Source organism: Juglans microcarpa x Juglans regia, chromosome 2S (assembly GCF_004785595.1).
Source record: "Juglans microcarpa x Juglans regia isolate MS1-56 chromosome 2S, Jm3101_v1.0, whole genome shotgun sequence".
Lineage (NCBI taxonomy): Eukaryota > Viridiplantae > Streptophyta > Magnoliopsida > Fagales > Juglandaceae > Juglans > Juglans microcarpa x Juglans regia.
In genome coordinates, this window is record NC_054597.1 from 5,063,634 (window position 1) to 5,090,402 (window position 26,769).

At 35.0% G+C, this 26,769-nt stretch overlaps 3 protein-coding genes across 12 annotated transcripts; all 3 read left to right on the forward strand.

Moving 5' to 3' along the window:
• The first annotated feature begins 1,552 nt into the window (after positions 1-1,552).
• Positions 1,553-5,338, forward strand: LOC121252260 (luc7-like protein 3). Of its 3 annotated transcripts, XR_005938188.1 has the most exons (9): positions 1,553-1,730; positions 1,942-2,070; positions 2,338-2,377; positions 2,619-2,694; positions 2,796-2,996; positions 3,279-3,491; positions 3,576-3,975; positions 4,082-4,145; positions 4,897-5,338. XR_005938188.1 is itself a non-coding variant. In XM_041151817.1 (8 exons), the coding sequence occupies exons 1-7, from the start codon at positions 1,688-1,690 to the stop codon at positions 3,933-3,935; spliced, it is 1,062 nt and encodes a 353-aa protein (XP_041007751.1). In that variant the 5' UTR covers positions 1,553-1,687; the 3' UTR covers positions 3,936-3,975; positions 4,082-4,202. The 3 variants fall into 3 exon arrangements, 2 of the variants coding, with proteins under 2 accessions (XP_041007751.1, XP_041007752.1); XM_041151817.1 differs by lacking the exon at positions 4,897-5,338 and having other exon boundaries at positions 4,082-4,202; XM_041151818.1 differs by lacking the exon at positions 4,897-5,338 and having other exon boundaries at positions 3,576-4,202.
• Positions 5,339-8,888: 3,550 nt separating this feature from the next.
• LOC121252205 (putative glycerol-3-phosphate transporter 1) lies at positions 8,889-11,755 on the forward strand. 2 transcript variants are annotated; one of them, XM_041151735.1, is made up of 3 exons: positions 8,889-9,129; positions 9,625-10,697; positions 11,069-11,755. In XM_041151735.1, exons 2-3 carry the CDS (start codon positions 9,701-9,703, stop codon positions 11,623-11,625), a joined length of 1,554 nt encoding a protein of 517 aa, XP_041007669.1. In that variant the 5' UTR covers positions 8,889-9,129; positions 9,625-9,700; the 3' UTR covers positions 11,626-11,755. The 2 variants fall into 2 exon arrangements, with proteins under 2 accessions (XP_041007669.1, XP_041007670.1); XM_041151736.1 differs by having other exon boundaries at positions 8,891-8,927.
• A 4,694-nt stretch (positions 11,756-16,449) lies between these two features.
• Positions 16,450-26,234, forward strand: LOC121252189 (E3 ubiquitin protein ligase RIN2-like). 7 transcript variants are annotated; one of them, XM_041151701.1, is made up of 14 exons: positions 16,453-16,600; positions 17,110-17,148; positions 17,234-17,558; positions 19,332-19,409; positions 22,033-22,119; positions 22,213-22,334; positions 23,189-23,285; positions 23,397-23,502; positions 24,052-24,209; positions 24,322-24,459; positions 24,535-24,602; positions 24,679-24,909; positions 25,438-25,819; positions 25,925-26,234. In XM_041151701.1, the coding sequence occupies exons 3-14, from the start codon at positions 17,319-17,321 to the stop codon at positions 25,979-25,981; spliced, it is 1,764 nt and encodes a 587-aa protein (XP_041007635.1). In that variant the 5' UTR covers positions 16,453-16,600; positions 17,110-17,148; positions 17,234-17,318; the 3' UTR covers positions 25,982-26,234. The 7 variants fall into 7 exon arrangements, 6 of the variants coding, with proteins under 6 accessions (XP_041007635.1, XP_041007637.1, XP_041007636.1 ...); XM_041151703.1 differs by having other exon boundaries at positions 17,240-17,558; XM_041151702.1 differs by lacking the exon at positions 16,453-16,600 and adding an exon at positions 16,610-16,715 and having other exon boundaries at positions 17,108-17,148.
• Positions 26,235-26,769: the final 535 nt, after the last annotated feature.

The following is a 26,769-nucleotide window of genomic DNA, read 5'->3' on the forward strand; positions in this document are numbered from 1 at the left end:
GGGCTATAAAAAAATCGGTGAAGCAATAAAAACGACTGAATCGATGTGTTCGGTTTGGTTCGAAATTGGTCCACTTTGGTTCCAATTCCAACTCCTAATAATAAAAATCGATTAGAAACCGGTTTTGATATTTAGAACGCCGATATATATATATATATATATATATATATATATATATATATACCGGCATATATATATTAATATTAATATTATATATAAAATATTTTTATATGATTTTTTATATTATATTATATGTTAATTGCTAATTAATAATCTGAAATTTTAGTCTTATTATTCATCTATATTAATATAAAATTTGATATAACATAAAATTAATTTTAAAAATTTTAATATCACATTTGATGAGGATATAACATAAATTAATCCTATAATATAACATTTGAATTTTATATAACATATAAATTTTGATTTTATGACATAAAATAAGGAACATGGATCAATCAGTTGCTAAACTTTTGTTTAAGTATGATTTTGTTTATCTGTAAAATCTAAAAAGGAGACTAGATTGAAACTAAAAAATCCAAAATTTTAGTTTCGATGATAAATCAATACTGTATCGATTCTTAAATGAAAAATGATAAATACATATCACTTTTTATAATACTTTACATAAAATATTTTAAAACAAGGGACATTTTTATAAACTATCTTATAAAAATAATATAATTTTATAAAAATACTATGATAATATATATTGTAAAATATATTATGCATATCATTATCCTTCTTAAATTTTCAAAAACAGATATATAGTACTTCGATAGTAAAAAAAAGGAGATGGTGTTACTAGGGGTGAAAATTGACGCTGACCGACGTCTGGAAAAATGGAGGAGGTGCCGACCGTAACCGGTCGATGGGGAGGAGGATACCGATCGAGGCGGTTCTCGGTTGGCGTCGGTCCTCGGCAGTTCTACTAAGAGAATAATGAGAGAGACTGAGAGAGAGAGATGCACATGAGAGAGAGAGAGAGTTACAGAAGAGAGGGAGAGAGTGTTGCAGAATCGAATTCGGGATGAACGAGATTGGAGAACTCTTATCGAAACGACGCCGTTCCACTAAGTGGAACAGCGTCGTTTCAGACTTATTATTTTTTTCTTACGTCCTTAATAAAACGACGTCGTTTGGTTTAATGCCAAACGACGTCGTTTCTAGTATCTGTTGTAATAGTTGTTAATTAAAACGACGCTGTTCCACTTAAACTTAAGTAGAACGGCGTCGTTTCGATAAGAGTATATTAAAAAAAAAAAAGATTTTATTATATTGGTCGGTTCAGCGGACCGATCTAGCTTTAAACTGAGATCGAATTGCTGAACGTTGATTTTTTGAAGTTTTCACCGCACGCCAACCAGTTCTCCACCGGTTCCTGAGACGGTTGGTCGGTTCGCATCGGTGGCAGCCGGTGCCGGCCGGTGCCGTCGGTATCTGTACAGCCCTAGGTGTTACACCCCTGTTCGGATTCCTCGTACATAACAAGTCACAAGTCACAAGTCACCTCCTCGTATATAAAGCACAGCGCACATCCAATTTATCTGGAGTAGGCACCGTCTCGCGCACACTGATCCCCAAACACCACAAAAAGGAAGAGAACCCTCAATTCACAAGAAAGCCCTAAAACCCTCTCTGATTTGCAATTCCATCAATCTCGCATCAAAACACTCCTTTAGCCATGGACGCTCAGAGAGCTCTACTAGATGAACTTATGGGTGCAAGTATTTCTACTTAACCCTAGCTCCCGTTTCCTCTGGCTTTTTTGAGTAATTATTGCCATTTGCTGTTTCTTTATGCTTGTATCAAAATCTTGGGTACATTTAGGGTTTTGATTTTTGTTCTTTCAATTTTGATTTTCTTAAATATGGAAATCAAATAATGCTTTGGTTGCAATTTTTATCCCTTTTATTTTGCCTTTGGTGAATTTTTTAGCTCGTAATTTGACGGAGGAAGAGAGAAAGGGATTCAAGGAGATTAATTGGGACGATAAGGAGGTTTGTGCTTGCTATATGGTTCGATTTTGCCCGCATGATCTCTTCGTCAATACGCGGAGCGATCTAGGTGAGCTGAAATTAGTTTTTACCAGTTTTCGCCTGGTTTGAGATTCTGTTTGGTTGCTGAGAAAACACGGGAAAATAAAAGATTCATTCTTTCCAGCTCTTCGTCTCCCCCAAAAATTAGATTGTTGCCTCTAGGTTTGGTTGATGAGAAGTTTGATTTATTTATTTTTGCTAAAATTGATCAGCAACCACGGGGAGTTGTTTTATTTTTCTCATGTTTGTTGAGTACAAGATTTGGCTGATTATTTTGTTTTGCCTTTTGGTGCAGGACCTTGCCCTAGACTACACGATCAAAAGTTGAAAGAAAGGTGATTGACTTTGGATTTAATCCTCTTAATTTTTGTGTCATGTTTAGCTCACCGCCAATATCAGAATTTTTTCTTCATTATTATTTTTTGTTTCTAGCTGCTAAGTGGTGTTTTTTTTTTTTTTTTTTTTTTTGTGGCTTTAGTTTTGAGAAGTGTCACAACCAATATCAGAATTTTTTTTTCTTCATTGTTATTTTTGTTTCTAGGTACTAATTGGTGTTTTTCATTTTGGTGGTTTTAGTTTTGAGAAGTCTCCAAGACATGACACATATGTGCCAAAATTTGAAGCAGAACTTGCTCAGTTTTGCGAAAAATTGGTAGGTAAAAAATTTCTTTCCATGCCCCCCCCCCCCCCCCCAAAACAAAAAAAAACCTGTTTGTCTTCTATGTTTCTCTCACATTACTTCCTCTATTGCAGGTGATGGACTTGGATAGAAGAGTTAGGCGTGGGCGTTCTCGCCTTTCTCAAGAGGTGGAACCCACCCCAGCACCTCCACTATCAGCTGAAAAGTCTGAACAGTTTTCTGTGTTGGAAGAAAAAATAAAGAACCTACTGGAACAAGTGGAGGCCCTAGGTGAAGCTGGGAAGGTTGATGAAGCTGAAGCACTCATGAGAAAGGTGATGGCACTTTGTTTCTGTTAAGCATTAAAAGCCACATCTATTAGTCTCTTAAAGAGTTACCAGCATTGACCAAACAGAGTGTGGCACTGCATTTCTAATCACCGTGTTTCTAATCACTGCAATGGTTCCCTCCACAGTTCTTTGTTATCATAGCCATTAGATGCACCAATTGTAGAAGAACTTTAACTTTTGTCTGAAACATTTCCAAAGCCCAAAGCGTTCCACATTTAGGTTTCTCGGTGTTTAATGTTGAACTTTTTGGTTAACTTTCTTTTCCAGGTGGAGGCACTTAATGCTGAGAAGACAGCATTGGCCCAACAACCCCAGAATGATAAAGTGCTGATGCTTGCACAGGAAAAAAAGATGGCCCTATGTGAAATCTGTGGCTCTTTTCTCGTAGCAAATGATGCCGTTGAGAGGACACAATCTCACATTACAGGGAAGCAACACATTGGCTATGGCATGGTCCGGGATTTCATCATCGAGTACAAGGTGAGTCTCCTTTTAGAAACAAGTTTATAAGAAATTTTTCTATTATGTTTTGGTGAATAAAAGGAATTTTTTATTGTATTTCAGGAAGCTAAGGAGAAGGCGAGGGAAGATGAAAGATTAGCTAGGGAGAAAGAAGCAGAAGAGAGAAGGAAGCAGAGGGAGAAGGATAATGAGAGGAAGAGAAGTGGTTCGGGGGATAGAGACAGGCATCTTGATCGTGGTCGAGACAGGGAACGGGATAGATATCATGAACGAGATCAAGATCGTGAAAGGTCTAGGGATGGGAGCTCTAGAAGTAGTCGAGAAGGAGGAAGAGGGATGGATTGGAGGTCCAGGAATGGTAGAGAAGGAGCCAGGGAGAGGTACCGTGATCGGAGTAGATCACGTTCGCCTGCTAGGCATGGTCACAGAAGGTCACCTAGAAGTCCAGTTCGCCCGTATTAGTCAATTGAGTTGATGTGTGTCTGACCTTTAAAATTACGAGGTAGATTTTATATATTTATTTTTTATCTGAAAACCTTTTTGAGCATGTGTTTGAGTCATCCATTATCTTGTCAATGTGGGTGAAACTTTTCTTTGCTATCTCACAGCTTTATTGAGACTATACCATCTGTCTCCCTTTCATCGATATTATTAATGGAGAAAAGGGTTGAGGTAGGTATAACTTCATTGCTGTATCTCTTTTTTAATCTATTTTAGGCTTTGGTGGAATTATTTCTGTTGCAGCATCTGTCTCTGAAATTTTCTCATCTATATAATTTTTTGGAGCCATCTTGGGCTATATACTCCGTTGTCAGTAATTTAAATGGTCGGAGTCAAACTATATGCCTGATTGAGACTGCAGCCGAGAGAGAGTTGGGGTTTTTCTCATTTGAGGTAACAATTAGATGTTATCTTACTTATAAAAAAAAAAGACGTATATCTATCAACACAACTCCAATATATTGATAGTTCCTTGTTGGATCACCCTCATTTATGGTTGTCTATCTGACTTAAACCAGTTCATATACAAATTCTGCTTATATGTGTTTGACCTTGAAGAACTCTACCAATTTGGAAAATGTTGGATTATTTACTCTTGCCCATACGCCGGTCACTTACAGACTATCCAGACATGGTTTCATAAATATGGTTTGATGTAGTTGTTTAATCATTCTCTAAAGATCTTCTAGTGAGGATTATCACCTACCTTTGCTACTTTACTTTTATGGATTAAAATGGTTATGAGGTGCGTACAGTTTACCATGAATGGTTATTTTTTTAGGAGACTAGAAGTAAGTGGGACAGATACCGATATTTGATATCTGTACGTGAAAAATGACTACTTGTTTAACAGGGTTTGGGTTAGTTTTGGAGTTATCGGGTTCGGTTCAGACAGGTATAGGTAATTACTTCGTTTTTGCAGAGTTATTTGTTAGAAGAAATGTTGTTTCCAAATGCATGGGAGACCACTTATTTGGGCTGGGATACGAGGTAAATATTAAGAGGTAACCAAAAATTACAATCTGCAGAATAGTTTGTTTCTATTTAGTTTGCAGGATAAGGCAGGTAATCTGGTGAACCTTGATGGTCGGATTGCTGCTAGTAAGTAGATATTTTATGCTAAGGAATGGCTTGTGCAGGGAAATATACTTTTACTGAGTAGTCGCTGCTTTTGGGACTACATATATTTTATCCAAACAAAACAGGAGATGAGAAAACCAAAAATAGTTGCATTTGGAGTGGAGGAGCGCAGGTGCAATCCTTGTCTGCAAAAAAATATAATTGTAGGTACTTTGGCAAGTTATGAATTACCTGTCACTGTAAATGGATTAGATTAACATTTATTGAAGTAATTTTGAATCAAAGGATATGCCATATTAAACTGTGCTTAAGGGTATCTTGGCATATATCATCATGATTAAGAACATAAACACTCCCTAGATTTTTCATCTTTATCTTTTTGTTTGTCAATTTGTTCCTTAGGTATGTAATTTTTTTCAATAAAAACCCTCCGTCATGATTCCTTTTGATTTCTAACAGAAGTTACAGAGGGACCCTGGTGAGTCGGGTCGCCCAATCCAAGCGATACCCACGTTTCAAAACTTTATTTTTTACAGATTTTTATTTTTATTTATTTATTTATTTTTATTTTTTACAGTTATTTTCGTTAGATAAGAATGCAAAACCCATATGAGTACTTGAGAGTCGCATATTATTATATTTTTAAGAGTAAAATATGAAACAAGTATTTTCAGTTTCTTTTCGAGTTAAATAGACTTTTTATGTAGTAGGAGGTTGAATAGACTCTTCATCCATGTAACCAACTATCAGGACAATATTCTCTTACCTCCTTTGTTTTTAATCACAATTAGCTTTATTTCTAAAGAGGAGGGAGGACGCACCTCATGCAAAGATCAGTACATCATCCACTTCCAGAAATATGTATGAATTAAGCTCCAAGTACAGTACTACGATGGACTGCAAAATAAAGGCTGCTTTGCTTATATATTTCATGAACTGGCACCAACCTCTAAAAGCCACTGTCTGTATCCTGTATGTGTGTGTGAGAGAGAGAGAGAGAGAGAGAGAGGGGGGGGGGGGGGGGGGGAATTTTGCCAGGCCCTTTGTACAGATGCCAGGTTTGCTCAGGAATGGCAGCTTGGTGACACCGTTTTAGGGGGAAGGTGCCCAGGCAGTGCACAGATTTTGGTGAGCCTGTAATTTTGGGTTGGATAAATTGGCCTGCCGAATTCCAAGTCAGCTTTCTATCAACCCAGCTTTGGTGCGTGACCACCGCCGGATACTGACAACCAGTACCATCCATCAAAATTTGAATAATTGAAGCATGGCATCTTGAGTTTTTTCATTGATTATTGAAAAAGTGGCGAGGCCCTTTAAATAAATAAATATATATATATTTTTATTAGGATTCAGACTCTTTTTAGAATTTAGTTTTTATTCGGTTTTGGAAAATGGAGTGTATTGAAGATATTTTTGGAAAAAAAATTAAAAGTTTTGTTACACAATTTTCGTCACACTCTACATTCCACATTTTTTTAATTTTTTTAATTTTTAAATATTTTTTTAAGTTTATTCTTTTTAAATTATTTCAAATTTTTTATTCATTATTCATATAATAAATATTTGATAAAAGAAAAAAATAATAAAAATTAAAAAAAATATAGAGTGTGGAGTGTGAGGAGGTTGTGAAGATTTATTTAAAAAATAATATGAGATGGTTTGCTTTTCAATTTTCTTAAATTATTTATTTATTACAACAATTGAGATAAGATATTTTGATAAAATTTATTTTTTGTGTAAAGAAGTTCTGATTGAAAATAAGAAATTTTTTAAAAACTCATTATCATGCCAACTACAATTTCTCTTCCAATTTTTTTTTTTTATTATTATTTTTCCCCAAAAACCATAGCCTCAAAAATTAATAAGTAAAATTATGAAAAAATAACAAGAGGAGGACCAAAGGCCCATCAATTAATGCAATAATAATACAAAAGAAGTTCGGGGTCCTATTATACTGTGAATGCAAGCACTCGTGACAGATCGTGGTATGGTGATTGACCAATTTTGCAGCCTCTTACTAACTTTGTTACGTCATTGTACATCGCACATTCATACGTGGCATATGTGGGCCATATATAATCAAGCGGATATTCCGTACACGCTTGGAATCATTCTTTATGGGATATGCGAATATACTTTCGGACTTTTCCTTTCGCCGCGCATTTTTAATGAGCCGAACAGTCTAATGACGATTGGAGCCCTGATAAGTCGCTGAAATTGTGACCTTTTACCAGTTGCCATCACGACGGCGTTTGGTAAAATTTTGATCTCTTTTTATCAAAAATGCCCTCTCTACTGCCATGAACGTAAACTCTGCGCATGTAGAGGTTTGTGACCGTTGGATGTGAATTACATTTTTCAACTGATGTCTCTTAGAGATGGATGATGGGTGTCTTTTTAAAGACATGGGTGCAATTAGAAGACGACAGTACTGATCATGACGGTCCATAGCTAGATCATGCATGTATAGTCTCCCGGCCAGCTAGCTCCTTCCCTGTTTTGTTTGTAAACGATCGATGATGGATGGGATAGAAACTGATCATTTATATATATATATATATATATATATATAGCTGATGATCTTGGCTTCAAGCTATATATAATTAATATAGTTGCATGTTTGTATTGATCACGAGATATTCAAAGTTGGAGCATGAGATGATCAGTAACTTTTCCCACGTTTTAATTCTAGAAAAAGCTCAGAATTTTGATACGGTTTAATCTAATGTCGCCCGTTAATTAAATAATAGTCATGTTTAATGGAGACTGCATCCTACCCACCTCCATTTTTGTTTGGAAAATGAGAAATATTTATCCCTTCTACTCCTGATCTTCTCGTTTCTTTCGCTCTTCTTTTACATCATGATCTGATCTCTAGCACACAAATATGAAATACTTTCATACATACATATATATATATATATATCTACATCCATGCAGTCTCCCTCTAATTCTTTTTATTATTTTCACTTGTACTTTCCTTTTCATGCATGATTTCTCAAAAACATGACTTCATTTTCAAGAAAGTTCAAGTACAGTACCAATGCTTTCATAACTAGTGTATCATGTAGTATAAAAGCTTGAAAAGTTATATATAAACGGGATCAAGCCGACTACAACGCGTTCATTACAAGAAAAATGAATATTTATGATTAATTTATTGTAATTAAAAGACTATTCGCAACTAATTTTAATTATAAATAATCATTTCGTTAGAATTAACTGATCACAAAAACTCATTTTTCTTATAATAGTTTAAAAGTGTTCGACTGAGAGGTCGTTAAACGTGAAAGAGATTTGTGCATGTTGATAAAGCATTAGCACTCTTCTACACTTGAATAACACATTTGGAACCACGTCACACGTTCCAACTTGATTATTTAGCCATATTGAATTAATAGAGCTGAATGATTTTACTTGGGGACCCATTTTCAGATTACAACTACACACACACATATATATATATATATATATATATATATATTATTGAGATCGGACGCGACGAATATCACTGGAAAAGGAAAAAACTGATGCATTTTTATGGGGTGTTTTTTGTCATTTCATTGGCAAGAGGAGGAAATTAACCAAGTGGAAGAAAATGGGTAATATAGTAACTTACTAGTCATAACTACTACTTTGAAAAACGCTTAAAAGAATCCTCACGTTGGCCAGAGTCCGCACTCTCTCCTTGTATTCCTTCGGGAAGGGAAAAAAAAAAAAAAAAAAAAGACTGTCGAGGAAGTGTTTTTTTATATTGTTCTTTTAAGCAACGGTAAACCGGAGAGAGGGAGGCAGGGAGAAAGTAAGATGTATATGTTCTTCTTTTAGGGAGAGAAAGTAAGATCGAGCCAGCGGTTCACTGAGCTCAGAGAGGTTAGTTTTATAAGAACCTCTAGACTGACATTTATATCTTTCTGGGAGGTTTCTTTGAAGTTTGACCGTTTAGCTCTCTGTTTTTTTCTTCGATTTTTCTAGTTTTTTTTTTCTGGGGAGTTGGGAAATCGATTTTGTCCAGGAAAGATTGTGTAGAGTAGGAATTTGATGGACTGTACTTGTTCCAACTATCATTTGATTTGTAAGTTTCATTCTTCTACCCTTTCAAGAAACTTTCAGCAATTGTCTTTTATTTATTTATTTTATGTATTTTATTTTGGGTGTGGAGGTTGTTTTGGTGAAAGAGAGGTCTTTGAAAAATCAACTTGTTTGGTTTCAAATGAAAATGATGAATTTCACTCTGATTGTTGAAAGCCTGAAAGGTACTCTGTTTTTTTGGTCTATAATTTTTTTTTTCTAAACTTGGATTAGAAGTTTGTTTCAGGTACAGATTTCCTCAATCAATATACCAATTTGATGATGTTTGTTTCTGCGGCTACAACTTTCAGTTTCTGTAAAGAAAGAAAAAAGTTGATTTAATAGGTCATAATTAAAAGAAGAAAGGAAAATACAACGAAAGAACAACAATTTATTGAACATTGGCTAATCCCCCCTACTGGATGAACCTCTTGTTGGATTTGGTTAATTGTTTCACTAAATGCAATCTCATGTGTCGTTCTTATTGTTTTATTTCCAGCTTGCGGAGTGTGCAAACTCTAAGCGGAAGGCAAACTTCTTCTTCCTCTTTATTCTTTTCCATAGATAATAGATACATGGGTTCATTGTCAGAACCAAACGATGAGAGCAACTATAGCAAGCCCCTCGGAATCAGGTTCTTGGAGTACATAAAGGGAACCCCCCTTTCCTTCAAAACCCACCAAGCAATTGTTTTGATTGTAACATTTTTGGCATACGCAAGCTACCATGCCACTCGAAAAACTACAAGCATAGTTAAGAGTACCCTTGATCCTCAGTCATCAGATTTTGGATTGAAGTTCGTACCATGGAGGGCATCTTACTTGCAGGAACCGCCTAAGCTTTCCCTGGTGTCTGAGGATGGTTGGGCTCCATTTAATGGATCAGATGGGACAGCCTTGCTTGGAGAACTTGATCTCGCTTTCCTCGCAGTTTATGCTCTGGGAATGTACTTCTCTGGACATTTGGGTGATAGAATTGATTTAAGGATCTTCTTAACAGTGGGAATGCTGGGAACTGGTTTGTTTACTTCTCTTTTTGGCGTTGGTTACTGGGGAAACATACACAGTTTTTACTACTTTTTGATAGTCCAAATGCTTGCCGGTTTGTTCCAATCGACTGGATGGCCTTCAGTGGTTGCTGTGGTTGGTAACTGGTTTGGAAAGAGCAAGAGGGGGTTAATTATGGGTATATGGAATGCTCACACTTCAGTTGGGAACATTACAGGTTCCCTGGTTGCTTCTGCCCTATTGAGCTACGGATGGGGATGGTCCTTTGTTGTGCCCGGTCTCATGATTGCTTTCCTTGGTGTGGTCGTTTTTCTCATATTGCCTGTTAATCCTGAATCTGTTGGAGCTCAGGGAGAAGGTGACGAGTTTCATCCTCCCAAGAAACTTGATGAGGGAGCAGCACAACCTTTGTTAAACTCAGAGACAGTGGCTAAAGAGAGAGCTGTGGGTTTCATAGAAGCATGGAAAATACCAGGAGTTGCTCCTTTCGCTCTTTGCCTCTTCTTTGCAAAATTGGTTGCTTATACATTTCTTTACTGGCTTCCGTTCTACATTAGTCACACAGGTACAATAGCTTATTTGCCTTTCAATTGTACTAATTTGTTTAATTTTTCTGACATTTTTTATAGTTATTACAAGATGGTAAAACAGAAAAGATGAAAAACAAGGAAGGGCATTGTAAATTATTGGCCTAAATGATGCTTCTATGAATTAGCTCGAACACCTGGCTCTTATAGTTGCTTTGATTTTCAGTCATGTAATTTGAAATATGCCTGAACTTTTCATGGAAAGGTGATCGTATATTTTGATGTTGTGGGGATCCCCTCTTTGCAGGGGTTCCTTGAAGGCATGCTTGTTCATGGATTGCCAAAATTCGTTATTGAATTACGAAGTAACATCTTGATCATTCCTATGTTTCTGCTTTTCATTTTGCAGCTATTGATGGCAAGTATTTATCAAGCACAACAGCTGGAAACTTGTCAACATTGTTTGATGTTGGTGGAGTGCTTGGAGGAATTCTAGCTGGCCACATTTCTGATCGTTTAGATGCCAGAGCAATAACAGCCGCAAGTTTCATGTACTGTGCTATCCCTGCTCTCTTCTTCTATCGAAGCTATGGACACATTTCCTTAACCATAAATATTGTTCTGATGTTCATCACTGGCATCTTTGTGAATGGACCTTATGCTCTAATAACAACAGCCGTTTCAGCCGACTTGGGTACCCATAATTCATTGGAAGGGAACTCCCGAGCACTGGCAACTGTGACAGCAATTATCGATGGCACAGGCTCTGTTGGGGCTGCCATTGGACCCCTATTGACAGGCTATATTTCTTCCACGAGTTGGAGTGCAGTTTTCATAATGTTGATGGCTGCAGCTCTAATTGCAGGGCTGCTTCTAACCAGGCTAGTCATAGCCGAGGTGGCTTCAAAGCTAGAGGAATCGAGGTCGCATGGAGGGCCTGCATCAAGACCTGCACATGAAGTGTAACTTTTTTCTAAAATGTTGCAGTGGTCATTTATGCTGCCTATGTGTGATTTCCTCTGCAAGGCGCTCATATGCTCGCTCCCTCTGTGGATTGAATGCAAATGAAGATCCCCTATTATAGTCAAAGAAAGGAGAGGAAATGTTGCAGTGGTCATTTATGCTGCCTATGTGTGATTTCCTCTGCAAGGCGCTCACATGCTCGCTCCCTCTGTGGATTGAATGCAAATGAAGATCCCCTATTATAGTCAAAGAAAGGAGAGGATTTTTTTAACCTTATCCATTGTTTGGTTTGCAATATATAGGATTTTTTTTCTTTTTGATCTTTTTAGGAAGTATCTGTCTGTAAATTATTTGTATGTCCGTCACATTTAAGCATAATGCATCATCCAGAAAGATGAGCAATTCAGCAACTGACCATCTATTCTCACCTGGATTGCCTTCTCTTAGGCTTTTCTACAGCTGCAATTTATTCAACTTATGCCCGGTTTAGATATACCCATACAAACCATCTCATCTGGACTGTACGGCAAGTCTCATCTAGGTATCCAGACAGCTAGTGGAATGTTTTTATTTTATCTATGCATTTTCGGCCTTTATTTACGTTTTGAAATTAATAACGGATATAAATAGTACAAAGTTAAGTGAACCCTGTAAAACTGACATAAACAATATAATAAACAGTATAAAATTTGCCTAAACAGTCAAATGAACAGCATAAAATTGAGATAAACAGTTCAAAACTGGTATAAACAGTAAAATTAACGTTAGAAAACTGATATAAACAGTAAAAAGTTATGTAAACTGTAATTTATTTATTTTTATTTTATTTTTTATTATCCCATTTCGAGATCATTCTTTCTCTTTGTTCACGCATCTTTCCTTATGTTGAAATCCACATTTTAATTTTTTGTGATAATATAAAGTAATTTTGATTAAAAAAATATATTTTGAGATATAAATATATTTATGATATATTTTTAATTAATTATAAATATTATTTTTTATTAATATATTCATAACTATTAATCAATAATTATAAAATGATTTTCATTATGGATAGAACTCGTACCTTTATCAAATCTCAAAAAGTACAAAATTATATCATCTTATCTCATTCCATCTCATTATTTAAACAGATTTTTTTATAAATTATTTCTTCTCATCTTAATTCAAAAACTCATTACTATTTAAAATATCTCATCTCATCTCATCTGAAATGGATAACAAAAAGAGGCCTTATTCTCAGTAGTCTCAGCTTGGCTTCTTTATTTGGAGTCCAAATTTTAGAGTGCGTTTGGATGTTAAACTGAGTTGAGTTGAGATGATAAAATATTGTTAGAATATTATTTATTATTATTATTATTATAGAATTTAAAAAAAGTTAAATTATTTATTATATTTTATAATGAGATTTGAAAAAATTGTAATGATGAGTTGAAATGAGTTAAAATGAATTTACTTTCCAAACGAAGCTAGTTTCAGTCAGTCCCCTTGGCAGAGACATAAAAGCTATGTTTCAAAATGAAAAAATGCAGAAGTATCGACTCCCTCAGTATTTTTTAATGAAAATGCCATGGCAATGAACCACCAAATTGTTAAAATTGTTTTATAGTAAAAGGGTCTTTTTGAAAATATCTGCATATTTTGATCCAGATCGTCAAAAAAATGGTGGAAAGGAGGAATAATTGCATTGGCTGCCGGCTGGTGTAACGTGGACAAGTGTGAACCAGCAGGAGGTGATAAAGAGCTGATGTAGGTTGCAGTGAAGCCTCCATATAATTAATTACATTGGCTCGTGTAACACATGCAACTATCAGTCTATTAAAGGAATAATGTCATCAGTCTATTAAAGAAAAAGGACCGCATAAAGGTTCTTTTCTTTACGCAATCACTATGTATGGTTAATGCCGAGGAGAGGGACCGTGAACACTACATAGAGTATAGTAATCACCCAACAACCTTTGACTTTTAAGCCAATCACCTATTACCAACGTGGCTACTAGCATTATATTGATTTCATCAAAATCATTTTTAAAATTTAATACAAAATATATATTTTTTATAAATTTAAAATATCTTTATCCATAATCCCATATTGAATTAGTCATTAGATTCATCAAAATATAATATAATATTATCTTTTTAATAATAATTTTTTTATTTATTTTTTCATATTTTACAATTACGTTAACTATATATACATTAATAATTTAATTTAATATTTAAATTATTGTTTTCTAACTAATTTTTTTTCTCAACCTAATTACCCAACAAAAATATTTCACAAACTAATTTTCAAACCCAAATTAATAGTATCCTGTATTTTGTAATAAAATAATAAGATAAACTTATGAATAGTGAGTCTTCAAATATGAAGATGAAACTAAATTTCCTGTAACTCAAAGCTTGAGTTTTGAGTTTTACCGAATCCAATGCCAGCATCTTGACTCTCAATCCATTCAAATTTTAGACTTTTCTGCATTTTACCGAATTCGCTGCCAGTTCTCTAAGGTCCCCTATTTGGAGAATGAAATGGCATAAAATGTTTATAATAGTAAAATGATTTGAATTAAAATGTTTTATTGTGTTTTGAGAAATAAGAGATAAGAGATAAACAATTGTTAGAAGATAATTTTCTAATATAATTTTTATTTTAAAATTTGAAAAAATTGAATTATTTTTTTATGTTTTACTTAAAAAATTATAATGATTAGATGAAAATGTTAAAAATCTAAAATAAAAAAGTATTCGTGTTTGAATGATATTTGGAAAAAAGAATGAATTCTCTAACAAAGTCTAGGCTCCGTTTAGATATTGAACTCAGTTTTTTATGAATAGTAATGAGTTGAGTAGTAGAAAGAGTTACATGGGATCATCTAAACTAAATTTAAAGTACGTTTAAATATTAAGATTAGTTTAGTACTTCTTATAGAAAATTGAAAAGGTTGTAGGTCTCATGTGTAAGGAGATTTTGAGTTGAGATGTATTTAATAATTTGAGAGTTAAGTATTTAGATATTAGACTTAACTTAAAATTAGACTGATTTTAACTGAGTTTTACAACCAAACGCATCCTTAAATGTTGATATAATTATATAACGCCCCTGAATCTTCTAGTCCATCCCCTCGACGGACACTCCTGTTTTAATGAGTTTTTTTTTTTAGAACATTTTAATGAGTTATTTAACTTACAAATCAGCATTGTACTATTGAAGATATATCATTCACATAGTTTTTGCGAAATGACTTAATTTATAAGATTTAAATATTTAGAATTTGTTTAGAAATCGAATCACGTAATACCAACAACATAGAATGCGCGGTGTAATATATCTAACGTTATTGCTAGTCTAATATATCCTCTCTCGTGATCAAGTATAAATCATATGTTATATAATTATATATTTTAAATTTTAGTAGCATCGTTGATTTAATGGTGTGATTATCATATATAACAATAAAAAATTATATGTTCAGTCACTTTTGCGCACTCCTTACGTATTTTGTTAATATAATTAATTGCGTCACTTTTTTTTTTAAGATAAAATAATTATTTTGATCAATTATATTAATAAAGTATATAAACAATATTTAAAAATTACTGTATGTAACAGAACTCCACGTGAATGGAGAAGTTGTCACGGGTCAACTTTTGATGCCCCAAATTATGTCATCAAGAGAGATATTCGAAGATGCAGAATGGAAGAGGTAAAATCATCCTTGAAGATGGCCTCCATAGTGTGGTTAATGAGAGAAGTCAGATAATAAAAATTATACTCATCATCTCTATACATTAGGCAATATATAATTTTTTTTTTTACTAAATATATAGTGTATGAATAACGAGTATAATACTTTAATTAGTTTTAAAAGAATAAAACCAAAAAATTAAAATAAGTGTGGTCTGTATAAATGATGAGTAGCAAAGCCTTTCTGATATCTTTGTGACTATCCAGAATTCTTTTGGGAGTCATTGTCCTCCACAACATCTACATCATCCATATGACATGATTTTAATTTCAAGAAATATAATTTTAATATAATTTTTATAAATTAAATTATGTTATTTCAACAATCTAGATTGTGCGTCCTTTATAACAGTTTGTAAATAAAATTTGTATTTTTTACTTTTAATAATTTTTTATGTGGTGTTAATAACTTGATGCCAAAAACATGATAGTGTTTATGCTTAATGAGCTGGAAATGTCATTAATGAATTAAATTTAGAGTCTTTTAGAACATTACAAATCTATAAATTATTTTAAGAGTATAGCTATTGGGTCGATTGAAACTTACCACTCAGATCGTTTCTTGTGATTCATTAAAAAAGACACAAAAAAAATTATTCAAACCAAAAAGGTGAATATAAAAAGAGTAAGATGAAACTTAAGATTTTCTGTGCTCCTTTTATGTTATTAAATTTTGTAATAAACTACGTAGCATCACATGGTAGTTTTACGTCAAAAAAGTCATCTGAGCGGATAATTTCAAACGATAAAATAACATTATTCTTATTTTAAAGTGAGAAGAAAAATTAGTTTTTTTTTTTTTAATGTTCACCTCTCCAACAGTATCAGAAGATATGAATATGTGATGATTAATATTTAATAATTAATACGAATAAAAAAAAGCAATTTACGCAATCAAATTATCAGAAAATGTGTAAAATATAAATTTCCCTTGAGCTTTATAATTCATTTTTTATAATACAAAAAGATTGACAACTCTTCCAAAATTAAAATAAAAATTGAGCAAAATTTATGATTCAAACTTTATCAAAATCTATAATTTTTTTTTTTTTTTGGTAAAATCAAAATCTATATATATAAAGTACGATAAATATTCGAGCTTTCTTTTGTGATCATTGGGATGTCGCTTTTACCTGTTCGCAAGAAGAAAAAATGTGCAAAACGCGAGTCCGATGAAACTTGCAGAAAGGCAGACCGAAGTAACTGCTGTGTCGTCTTTAGATCGAACAGGTCTGTCATTTGCTTAATCTTTTTCTCAAAATCTCCCTCAATTATTCCAAAATGCTTTGAAATCAGAGGATCATAGATAATGTTTCCACTTTCATATTCGCACAGTATATCCGCTAGCTAATTCTATTTTATCTCCGGTTAATTTTTCGGGGTTCACCAAAATTTATTTGTTTTCCTTTTTGCGGTTGAAATTTCTAACATTTAGTTGATGTTCACGATCGATACCAGAATTTTCTAGTTCATGTATCCGTAAATTGACTTTAAATGTTTTATTGCACATTTGAATTCTTCTAGCTGCAAAAAAGGAAAAGAAAAAAGAGACAGAAATATCCGTTCTTTATGTTCTCGCTGTTTGGGTCTCGAAGAAATGAAAGTCTTACACATATTCTTAGCGACGAACTGAGCATTATCACTATATAGTCTGTCAATTATGTTTTTCTATTTGGTTGATTTGTGTGATGCGTCAACTGGTTATTTTATCAATCTTTTTTCACTTTTTCTGGGCACAGGTTTTTGGACTTCATCTTGTGGGCTTTAGTGCCATTTTAGTAAGTTTTGGTTGGATTTGAAGCTACCTTAAGTTTTGTGCCTCACCATTCACTTCATTTCTAATCGCGATTCTAATCCTCCAAGAGTTAGGTTGATGACGTGTTGATGAAAATTTGGGAGTTGTGCTCTGGTAAAGAGGCTGAATTTATTGTATTTATTGTCCATACTAATGGGTGCGCGCTATATAGCCATCTCGGTGTTGTCTACGGTGCTAAGCTTTGTTGGTCTGCGACTCCGGATTGAATTGTCTTTAGATGAGCTAAAATCAAATGGACTAATCAGTGAGAAGTTTATTCACTCAGAGAATGCGAGCCGCGTCATTGAGCTGCTTTTGGGTTCTTATGCCACCATTGGACTGCTAACAAATTTTGTGCTCAATGTCTTTGTTTTACTTGTTCTATGTCTAAAGGTAAGGTTGCTATTTTACTGAGAGAATTTTGATTAACAAGCAATCATGACTTTGTGTTGATCAATGAACTATCTGGACTGTATGTTGATTTAAGCAATGTATAGTAGAGAAACATAAATATTTGCATTTTTCTCTTTAGTACACAAGGATTTTAGTGGTTAGTCACCGTTGTTGACAAGTCCATTTTGTGAATATTACTGGTGTTGCCATAGGACTTGTTATTTCCATGAAGGAGGTGATTTTTTTTTTTTTTTTAAATGTGCATTTTACTCTGTTGATGCCATGGTGATTGAGTGATGGAAAGAATGGTAATAAACAAATTTGCAATATAAATGACTGCAATAGTTAATTGGCGTGTTTCCTGTAAAACGGATCATTTGGATATAAAGACTGCATGCCATTGGTTAAGATGGAAACCAACTTTCTCTAGATTTTGAGGAAAGGTGGTTGATTTTATTTATTTTTTCAGGGAGTTTGGTGTTCAACTGCTCTGGCAGGATAATGGGTTTTATGATTGTATTTAACCATAATTCTATACGCTTATCCTCTACTAAATGGGTTCTTTGGTTTTTTTAAAAGCCTTGAGAAATGAACCCCAATAAGTGTATGCCATTGGAAATAGAGACATGCTGAGCTTAATGGAAATAATTAAAAACTTGTAATGGCACTGTTTCTGCCTGGGCCTATGCATCATTATTTGGCCTTGTGGAAAACTAAGTGAGAAGGCCTGCTATTTTGAGGTTATCTCTGAATGATTGAGAGTGACAAAGATGGATTCATAAAAAAGGCAAAAGCTATATATGGATTGAATATTGGTCTTTTGGAACATTTGTTTGTGTAAAGCTTCAAAGCGTTACATTCTTTTTCCATGACTGTGCCCGATCGGCCACTTTTGAGGGGACCTATGTTGGTCATCTGAAAGCTTTGGGTATCAATAATCTGGCAACCTGTTTCATTGTTCTCCATTTTAATTTTTTATAAATAAGATAAATTTTATTAGTGGACATTGTTCTCCATTTTTCATTTCATTCATCATTTTTTTTTTGGGGGGGGGGGGGGGGGGGGGGGGGGGTTGAGATGGATTGCAGACATTCATATACACTTATCAATCATCTTTTTGTTTGTGTTTTTTGATCGCGGAAATAGGTGAGGGGTTTGCAATAGTTTACTTATAGGACAGCCTTGGATTTGCGGTTGGTCAATAGTGAATAAGAATGGTTATAAACTGAGGTTTAAAGCAGTCACTATTAACTACTGGATTGTTGGAATGATGCAGACTTCTGAAATTTATGAATAGAGAACTTATACCAGACGATCACTAACCTTGGAACACGGTTTAGTATGGTCATACATGCAGTCCTGTCATACAAGCATCTAAGCTTTCATGTTGACATGTTAATCCCTAGCCTGGAGCTACTTAAATGAACTCAAATAACTTGAAATCAGATTACAGTTAAGAAAGTTCACACTAATCATTAAGGGGTTATCTCTTGTATGCATCATGCATACTAGAGTTCTTCCCTTCCACACTTTTAATGAACTGAATTTTACTTATATAAAAGAATAAAGAAGGGAAGTTACCCTTTTTTCTTATCAAAAATTCGCACATGATTCAAAATAATGGTCATGAAACTGTATAGAATCCCTGGTGGAACAATGGTCTAGCCCCACCAACTATTCATTCAGTGGTCTTACAAAGCTCCTATTTTATGATGAATGTTTCTGACTGGTAACTTTGTCTTGACAATTCTGATTTATATATTTCACATGCAGACTCTATTCTTTGCGGAGTTGTATCCTTCTGAAACTAGGAAGTTATTGGAACGTCTTATCAATTATGTTATTTACAAGGTAAACTTTCATGTTGTAGAAAAAAATATATTGTGATCATGATTAATGGTGATATGCATCTATTTAAATGACACATAATCTTTTTCTTCTTTTACAAGTGTTTGGGATTCTTTCCCATTAACATTCATAGGATTATGTATAGAACTTGTTGGAAGATTTGTACCTTACTTTATTATACAAAAAATGAAGATTTTTTTTTTTCAAGTTTTATGACTTTGAAATTTATGTAATACATTGTTGCATTTGTGCATTTATTATTATTATTTTGGCCTCTGGTGGTGGTGTTAGCAGCCTAAATGGGTTTGGTTCTGCTGGCTATCATTGATTGTGGCTGCAGCAAATTTGGGTGTGGTTGGGCTTGATGAGGGAGTTATGATGGTTTGGCAGCTGTTTGGTGGAGATCCATGGTGAAGACAGTGGTTGGTGGTGGGTCTAGTTATGGCTGGCTATAGTGAAAGCACAGAGGCCTTTGTAAATAATTAATGTGGTTGTGATATGAACCTTATCCACTTCAATTCCAAAATAAAAGAAAAAACCACTTGATTGATGCAAAAATAAAGGAAAATTCCACTTGATTGATGCAATCAATTTTTAACTATACTTCATAGTTGTTGTTTTGATCACCAGCAAAAGAAAAACGCACTTGATTGATACGATCAATTTCAACTATAGTTCATAGTTAGTGTCTTCATCACCAGCAGTCAAGGTCATTGCCTTTGGCCATAGCAAAAATGCAGATTTTTGGGAGGGAAAGAAAGGAACAGAAATTATGGTGATTTGTTTGGTGGTCCATTAATTTGTGGTGCCAAAAAATTGTGTTACATGTCTCTCAGAGTCATTCTTTTCATATCATGGGGTTTCCACCATGGTATAGTGTATTGATCGCTAATGAATACAATTTACTTGAGGAGAAGTATGACTTTGCGTTGTGGATGGCTAAATGTTGATGGCTAAATGTTGATGGCAATTTAATATGTTTTGATAGAGATCAAGTTTAGAAATGCTACGTGTATATATGCTGTATACATGCATATATATAATTAGATTTGATCTCAATAAGGAATTTCTATAAAATCCTTTGTATGCACCATTTAATTATCTCTTTACACATCTGTTTTTTGAAGAGGTTAAGAATAATTTGCTCCACAATAAACGCCTCTTATATTAGTACATAATCAGTCTCTGGGTTTTCCAAAATGTATTTCCATCAAGAGTTGGTTATACCTATGACTAGGAGATTCTAAAAGGTATTTTCATTACCATTTTAAATTAAAATTTGTTTTTACTCATATCTATTAGAACTACACTATTATCTTCTCATACAACAGCCGCAAGTCATGAGAAAAGATTGATGCAGGAAGCTTTGGGAAGGTAATCATTTTTCCTTCTCTTTTAGAGCCCATAATTAGTGAAGTATAATTTTTTCTTTAACCAAACACAAAGCATCTTTCAAAATGTCCCCTCTACCAACTCGAAGTGTAGAGCTGATGTTCTAGTGCTTTTAGTGGTTGGATTTTGATGATTCAACTAATTGTGTGGGCTATCTAATGCCGAGTTGATTGTCGTGGGTGAGATTACCAGGTATAAGTACAGGATCTCCCCCTCTATTGTTCAGCTGAGCAGCAGGTGCTGGCTCAAGTATCTATTCAGCTTGTGGAAGGCCTCCTCACATTTCTCTACCCACTCAAATCCTGAAAACATGGAGATATTTGTTAGTCAATCTCCAGATGAATTGGTTTAATATAGTGATCTTCCTGGTCAGCCTTGTAGCACCTTGGTGTTCGACAGCACCCTGCCTTTGTTGGTGATGGATTGGAGTTGGTTAGTTTGTTTGATCAGTCCCCTTGTTTGAGACCTTGGGTATTTCCAGTACACTTTAATGAAGTGCTGGGCTTGGGCCTTTGGCCTAGAGCTCTTTGGTTGGCTTTGTTATGCTTGACTGGGCCTAAACCCATTCAGGCACGTACCTGTTAGATTTGTTTCATGTTTGGCCTGTACTAAGGTGAATGCCGATCCCCTATAATCAATGAAAATTGGAAGTATTTTTAAACAATTCTCCACTTTTTGGTTTTTAAGGTTAAAAGTGTTGACAAATTTACAAGGGTTGTTTTTATTATTGTTATTGTTGTTATAATTTATCATCATCATCATCATCATTATTATGGTTGTGTTTACCATGGAGCAACTTGGTTGTTAACTTTTGAAAATCTGATGTGGTAAGAGATAGTTGGATGATGTAAGCAAATGGGGTTCATAGGAAGTCTATGGACTTAAAATGCATCTATATATTGAAACTTTGATGTTATCTTGATAGTTTTGCTAGCTCTATTGTTTTGTCAATATTCATGCTAATGATCTCAAGGCCAAATGGCTCCTAAAAGGCTAAAACCCCTAGAAGAATGGGTTGGTGGATAAGCTCATGCATTCATGTCCCATGAGGTGCTTATGTTGATTACCAATCAAGAGAAGGAAGTCAATGTTTATGGTTGGGTAATTATGTCTGTTGATGTAACTAGGCGTTTCTTCTTGTGTACGTCCTTTGTACATGGGCTATGACTACTTTGCCATTATAAATACTTTTACTCGTATAAAAAGATTGTGTATGGTGATGAATATCGAGCAGGGGACATTTCTACCACTGGTTGCTCCACCAACAATATATCAAGCAGGCTTGTGGTCAATCTGGTTGATTGTACTATGTTCTCTGAAGGTACATTAGACTATTTCATGATAGGCATTCTCATTTTAGTATTTGATACAGAAGAATAGCATATTCTCTAACCATCTTCTGCTTATTATCCAGATGTTTCAAGCTTTGGCCAGAGATCGACTTGAACGCTTGAATGCATCCCCTTCTGCTACTCCTTGGGCATATTTTCGTGTATATTCGGTGTTATTGTTGGTCCTCTCTGTTGACTATTTTTGGTATTTTTAAATCTCTCTCTCTCTCTCTCTCTCTCTCTCTCTCTCTCTCTCTCTAATCTAGGTTTAAAAAACTAATTTGCATTTATTTTCATTTTTATGGTTGTTTTCCTTTTTGTTCATTTTTATTTTTTATTTTTTTTTGGTTTTGTTGTGTGGACTGTTTGATGGGCGTTCGGAAGGTTTGAAAACTTTGATTTTTTGGATTGGAGTAACTAGACAAGTACTTTGGTTTTCACGTGTTCTGCCATTCATGCAATTGTTATTTATGCTATGTATCAAATTCTGGAGTATCAAAACTTGTAGAAGTTAAATGTAGAAAGTTGATAATATTACTGGTGGTTATCCAGGTACAGATTGAATTGCAGTTACCTCTGGTAATGAGTTCCTCATGGCTATTTTATAAGGGTTTCTTCGTGATTGCTTGCTAGGTACTCTTTCAACATTTTACAAGGCTCCAAGAAAGTGCTTGATAGGTGTTTGACCAGCAGCCTAGTTGATGCACTCTATTTTATGTAGGACCCTTCGGTGTTTAGTAATTAAAGTTTTTTCAGGAGTCTTGATTTCTATAGCCATCCCTGTATAGTGAGTCTCTCTGTTAAAGGGATATAATATGGGTCTTGATTTGGTACCATATACATTAAGTTTCATTGTAGATGGTGTCCATATGGTTTTAGGGTTTTGTTTTGGCTATGTACAGGCCTTGTTTGTGTAAAATAAGATAGAGACTATGAATTATTAGAAGTAAATACTACGAAGAGCCCGTGTTCTCTTTTTCTCCATGTTTGTCTTTTCCTATATTCTCCTTGCATATCTATGCTGTCATTTTCTTATTTATACTTTATTTTTTGGAGCAGGATTAGGCTATGTCTAGTAATATATAGAACGCTGGGATCATCTATGTTTCTGTTGTTATTCTTTGAGCCCATCAGTATTGCTTTTGAGACATTGCAGGTAAAACTGTTAGATCCTGTTAGATATCAGTACCTATCAAACCAAAAGATCCTGGGAGATATCAGTACTCAGGTTGACTTGATTGTTTGGTTTATGAAATATGCTCTGCAGGCTATTTTAGTTCATGGATTTCAGTTGCTTGATATATGGCTCCATCATTCAGCAGGGAGTAATACAAATTTCCAAAGGTTCAAACTTTTTGATACATCAGCAGCAGGTTATTTTTTCTCACTTTCACTATCTTGACATGTCTCCCTAACACATCCACCTTCCATATAAGAAAAAGTAATTAAAAATTCTAGGGAAAAGAATATTGAAGGAATTGGAACATGCACACTAAATCTGACATGTTTGTATTGAATCTATTGATGTTCTTATTTTCTATTATATGAAGCTCATCCTACAGCTGGTATTGGCTGCTCAAAAAACTGAATTAACCATCTAAAAAGATAAACTGGTTCTCTCATTTCTTTTTTTTTGTTAATTGTTTGTATTTTCGTGAATCTCCTTCCTATTGTTTGTATTTTTCGTAAATCTTCTCTCTCAATGTCCTTATCAAAAATTATTTTCTCTCAATGTGTATGTTTAGACTTTAGTATTGTCATGTAAAGTAGGAGCACGCACACACGTTCCAGGTGATTGAAATAAAGGGTGAACAAACTACTTTGTGGAATACACTCCAAAACTAATGTGAAAGCAGTGATTTTCTTCAACTTAAGCTGATTGTTGTGGACTTAAATTTTCTGATTAAGGAGTGTGACTGCAGGTTCATTATCAGAATGGAAAGGCATTCTTATTCGGAATTTGGGGTTTTCCCTGGACATAGCAACAATTTTAATGGCACTCAGTCATTACGTGCATATTTGGTGGCTTCATGGCATGGCATTCCATCTTGTGGATGCAATCCTTTTCCTAAATATACGTGTAAACATATATCTGATCCTACTTTCCATCAGAACATTCCAATATTCATTTAATTTGGTTATTTTAAATCCAATGTTGCTCAATCTATGAGTAATTTAGAAATTATGATCAGGCCTTGCTAAGTGCTCTTTTGAAGCGAATAAAAGGATTCATCAAATTGAGAGAAGCTTTAGGTGCTCTTCATGCTGCCCTTCCCAATGCAACAGCTGAAGAGCTACAAGCATTTGAAGATGAATGTGCCATCTGTAGGGTATGATTAGATCTTTTCTTGTTAACCCTTTAGTTATTATTCATCCTTCTAAGTTGAAGAACTGGCCATTGACAGGAACCCATGGCTAAGGCTAAAAAGCTACACTGCAAGCATCTTTTTCATCTTGCATGCTTGAGATCTTGGTATGACTCGCCTTTTTTTGGTTAGCATTCATCTTTTTCAAGACTGAGTCATGCTAAAGCTTACCCATTATGCCAGGTTGGATCAAGGTTCTAGTGAGACATATACATGTCCTACTTGTCGAAAGCCGCTTTTTGTTGGCAGACCTCCAAATGAAGCTAACCACCGTACTGGAGAAGTTCTGAGTGATGAGCAGCTTGCACATCAAATAAGCGCCGGACTTGATCACCAAAACGCTTCCAGGCATACCCTACCTACTGGAGTGTTTCCAAATCAGACGCAGAACCCTCTGGAAGACGATCCTTGGAGGTTCACTTTTTTACAATATGTCATTGTAGTTTTTTGTGTGGACCTTGAAATTAGTGGGCCTTGCTACGTCTTGGTAAAAAAGCATAACTGCCATTGGAATGCACTCGGATAATCTGACTTGAACCTAGGTTTGGGGTATCTGAATCTCCATCCTGTAACTCTACCAGTAGTCCAGCTGGCATCTTTCATCATTTTTCAGGCTTTGTTTTATGTTTATAGATAATGACTTGCCTGATAAAATGTTTCATGGGCCAGCTACAAATTAAAGTGCAGTTTTAGAAAAAAAAAAAAACAACAAAGAAGAGTCCACAGAAGTTCCATATGTAATAATCAATATAGCCGTTTATACACTTCCATAACTGTTTTATGTTTAAGAAGTTGCAGAAGAACCTGTTCTGTTGGATGTAAGTTCGGTGATCTCTTTAAACGCTATACAACAAGCAATTTTTTATGCATGGGTGTTTATGCAGTAAGTTAAACCGCTTTTCTTGTTTCTTTTGTGGAAATCTTCCTCTTCTTGCCCCATAGGGGTACAGGACTGGATTCAAGTTGGGTGCATACTTGGCCAAGCCAGGGGGTTGAGGGAGCTGGACCCTCTACTGCTATCAGATCAGTTGGATTAGGGAGGGTTCAGATGATGATGAGGCGCCTTGCATCAGTAGGAGAAACCTATGCACAGACTGCCCTTGAAGATGGTGCATGGAATCTTTGGCCTGCAAATCCCTCTCAGCCTGCCACAACTGGTCCACCCATTCCTCCTGCTGGTGGTGGCAGATACATTGGCGGCACCAATGGGTTACATATGAGGACTGCCTCACGCCCTGCAAATGACAGTATGGCAAACATACTTGCCATGGCTGAGACTGTAAGGGAGGTGTTGCCACACATCCCTGATGACATAATTTTGCAGGTATAATTTGGATTTGGGAATATATTGCGTCTCTAACCTCTAAAAAGTTGATTCTTTCTTTCAAGAATCATCTAATCTGTTTAAGACCCTATACACCATTTTCAGGACTTACTGCAAACAAATTCTGTTGCTGTTACCGTGAATAATCTTCTCCAAATGTGAGTATACATTCTGTCATATTTGGTTGTAACATGCTCTGAGTCTTCAAAGGAGGTTCCTGGTCTCATACACCCAATTCTGAGGGTTTGTTAGCTTGCACAGCTTGTTGTTGTCAAATTGCCTGGCCCCTTTTTCTTTTCTGAATTTTACATGAGCTTCTTTCTCTGTATATAAAGGCTATCAGTTGTATTCTTGAAGAAAAATGGTGCGAATATAGTATTTTTTCTCAGATAAATAAACTTGTAGACATGACAAATTTGTGGGTAGGTCTTGCATCCTGATGCCTCTCTCCCCCCCCCCCCCCCCCCCCCCCCCCCCCCCCCCCCCCCCCCCCCCCCCCCCCCCCCCCCCCCCCCCCCCCCTATTTGGAGGTTTCTTTTAGTGTAAAATCCGAGAAAAAAATAGTCAATTGTATGAGAAATACTCGAGAAAGAAGTTATGCAGGGCAACCTGTACTTCTGAACCGAGCGGCTACCCTACATAGATTAGGCATACATGCGTTCAAGGGTGTGCTATTCGTTTACATCCATGAACTTGTAAGGTATTCAATGTGGATGATTTTGATGGGGTTCAAATAGCTGTTCTTTTAAATCCTTGAAAAGTAAAGAAACGTTATCCAAGATCGTTAGTAGTGTGTAGTTTAGCATCCTATCACGGAGTCAATTGTTGTAGTGATGAGGGGAAAGTAGAGAATTTTGATGATTCTTCTCTTTGTGCACCTTCTAGGGGTATTTCAATAAGACGAGTGATCTATTTCACAATAAAATGAGTTTTACAATCTCATGTAGTAT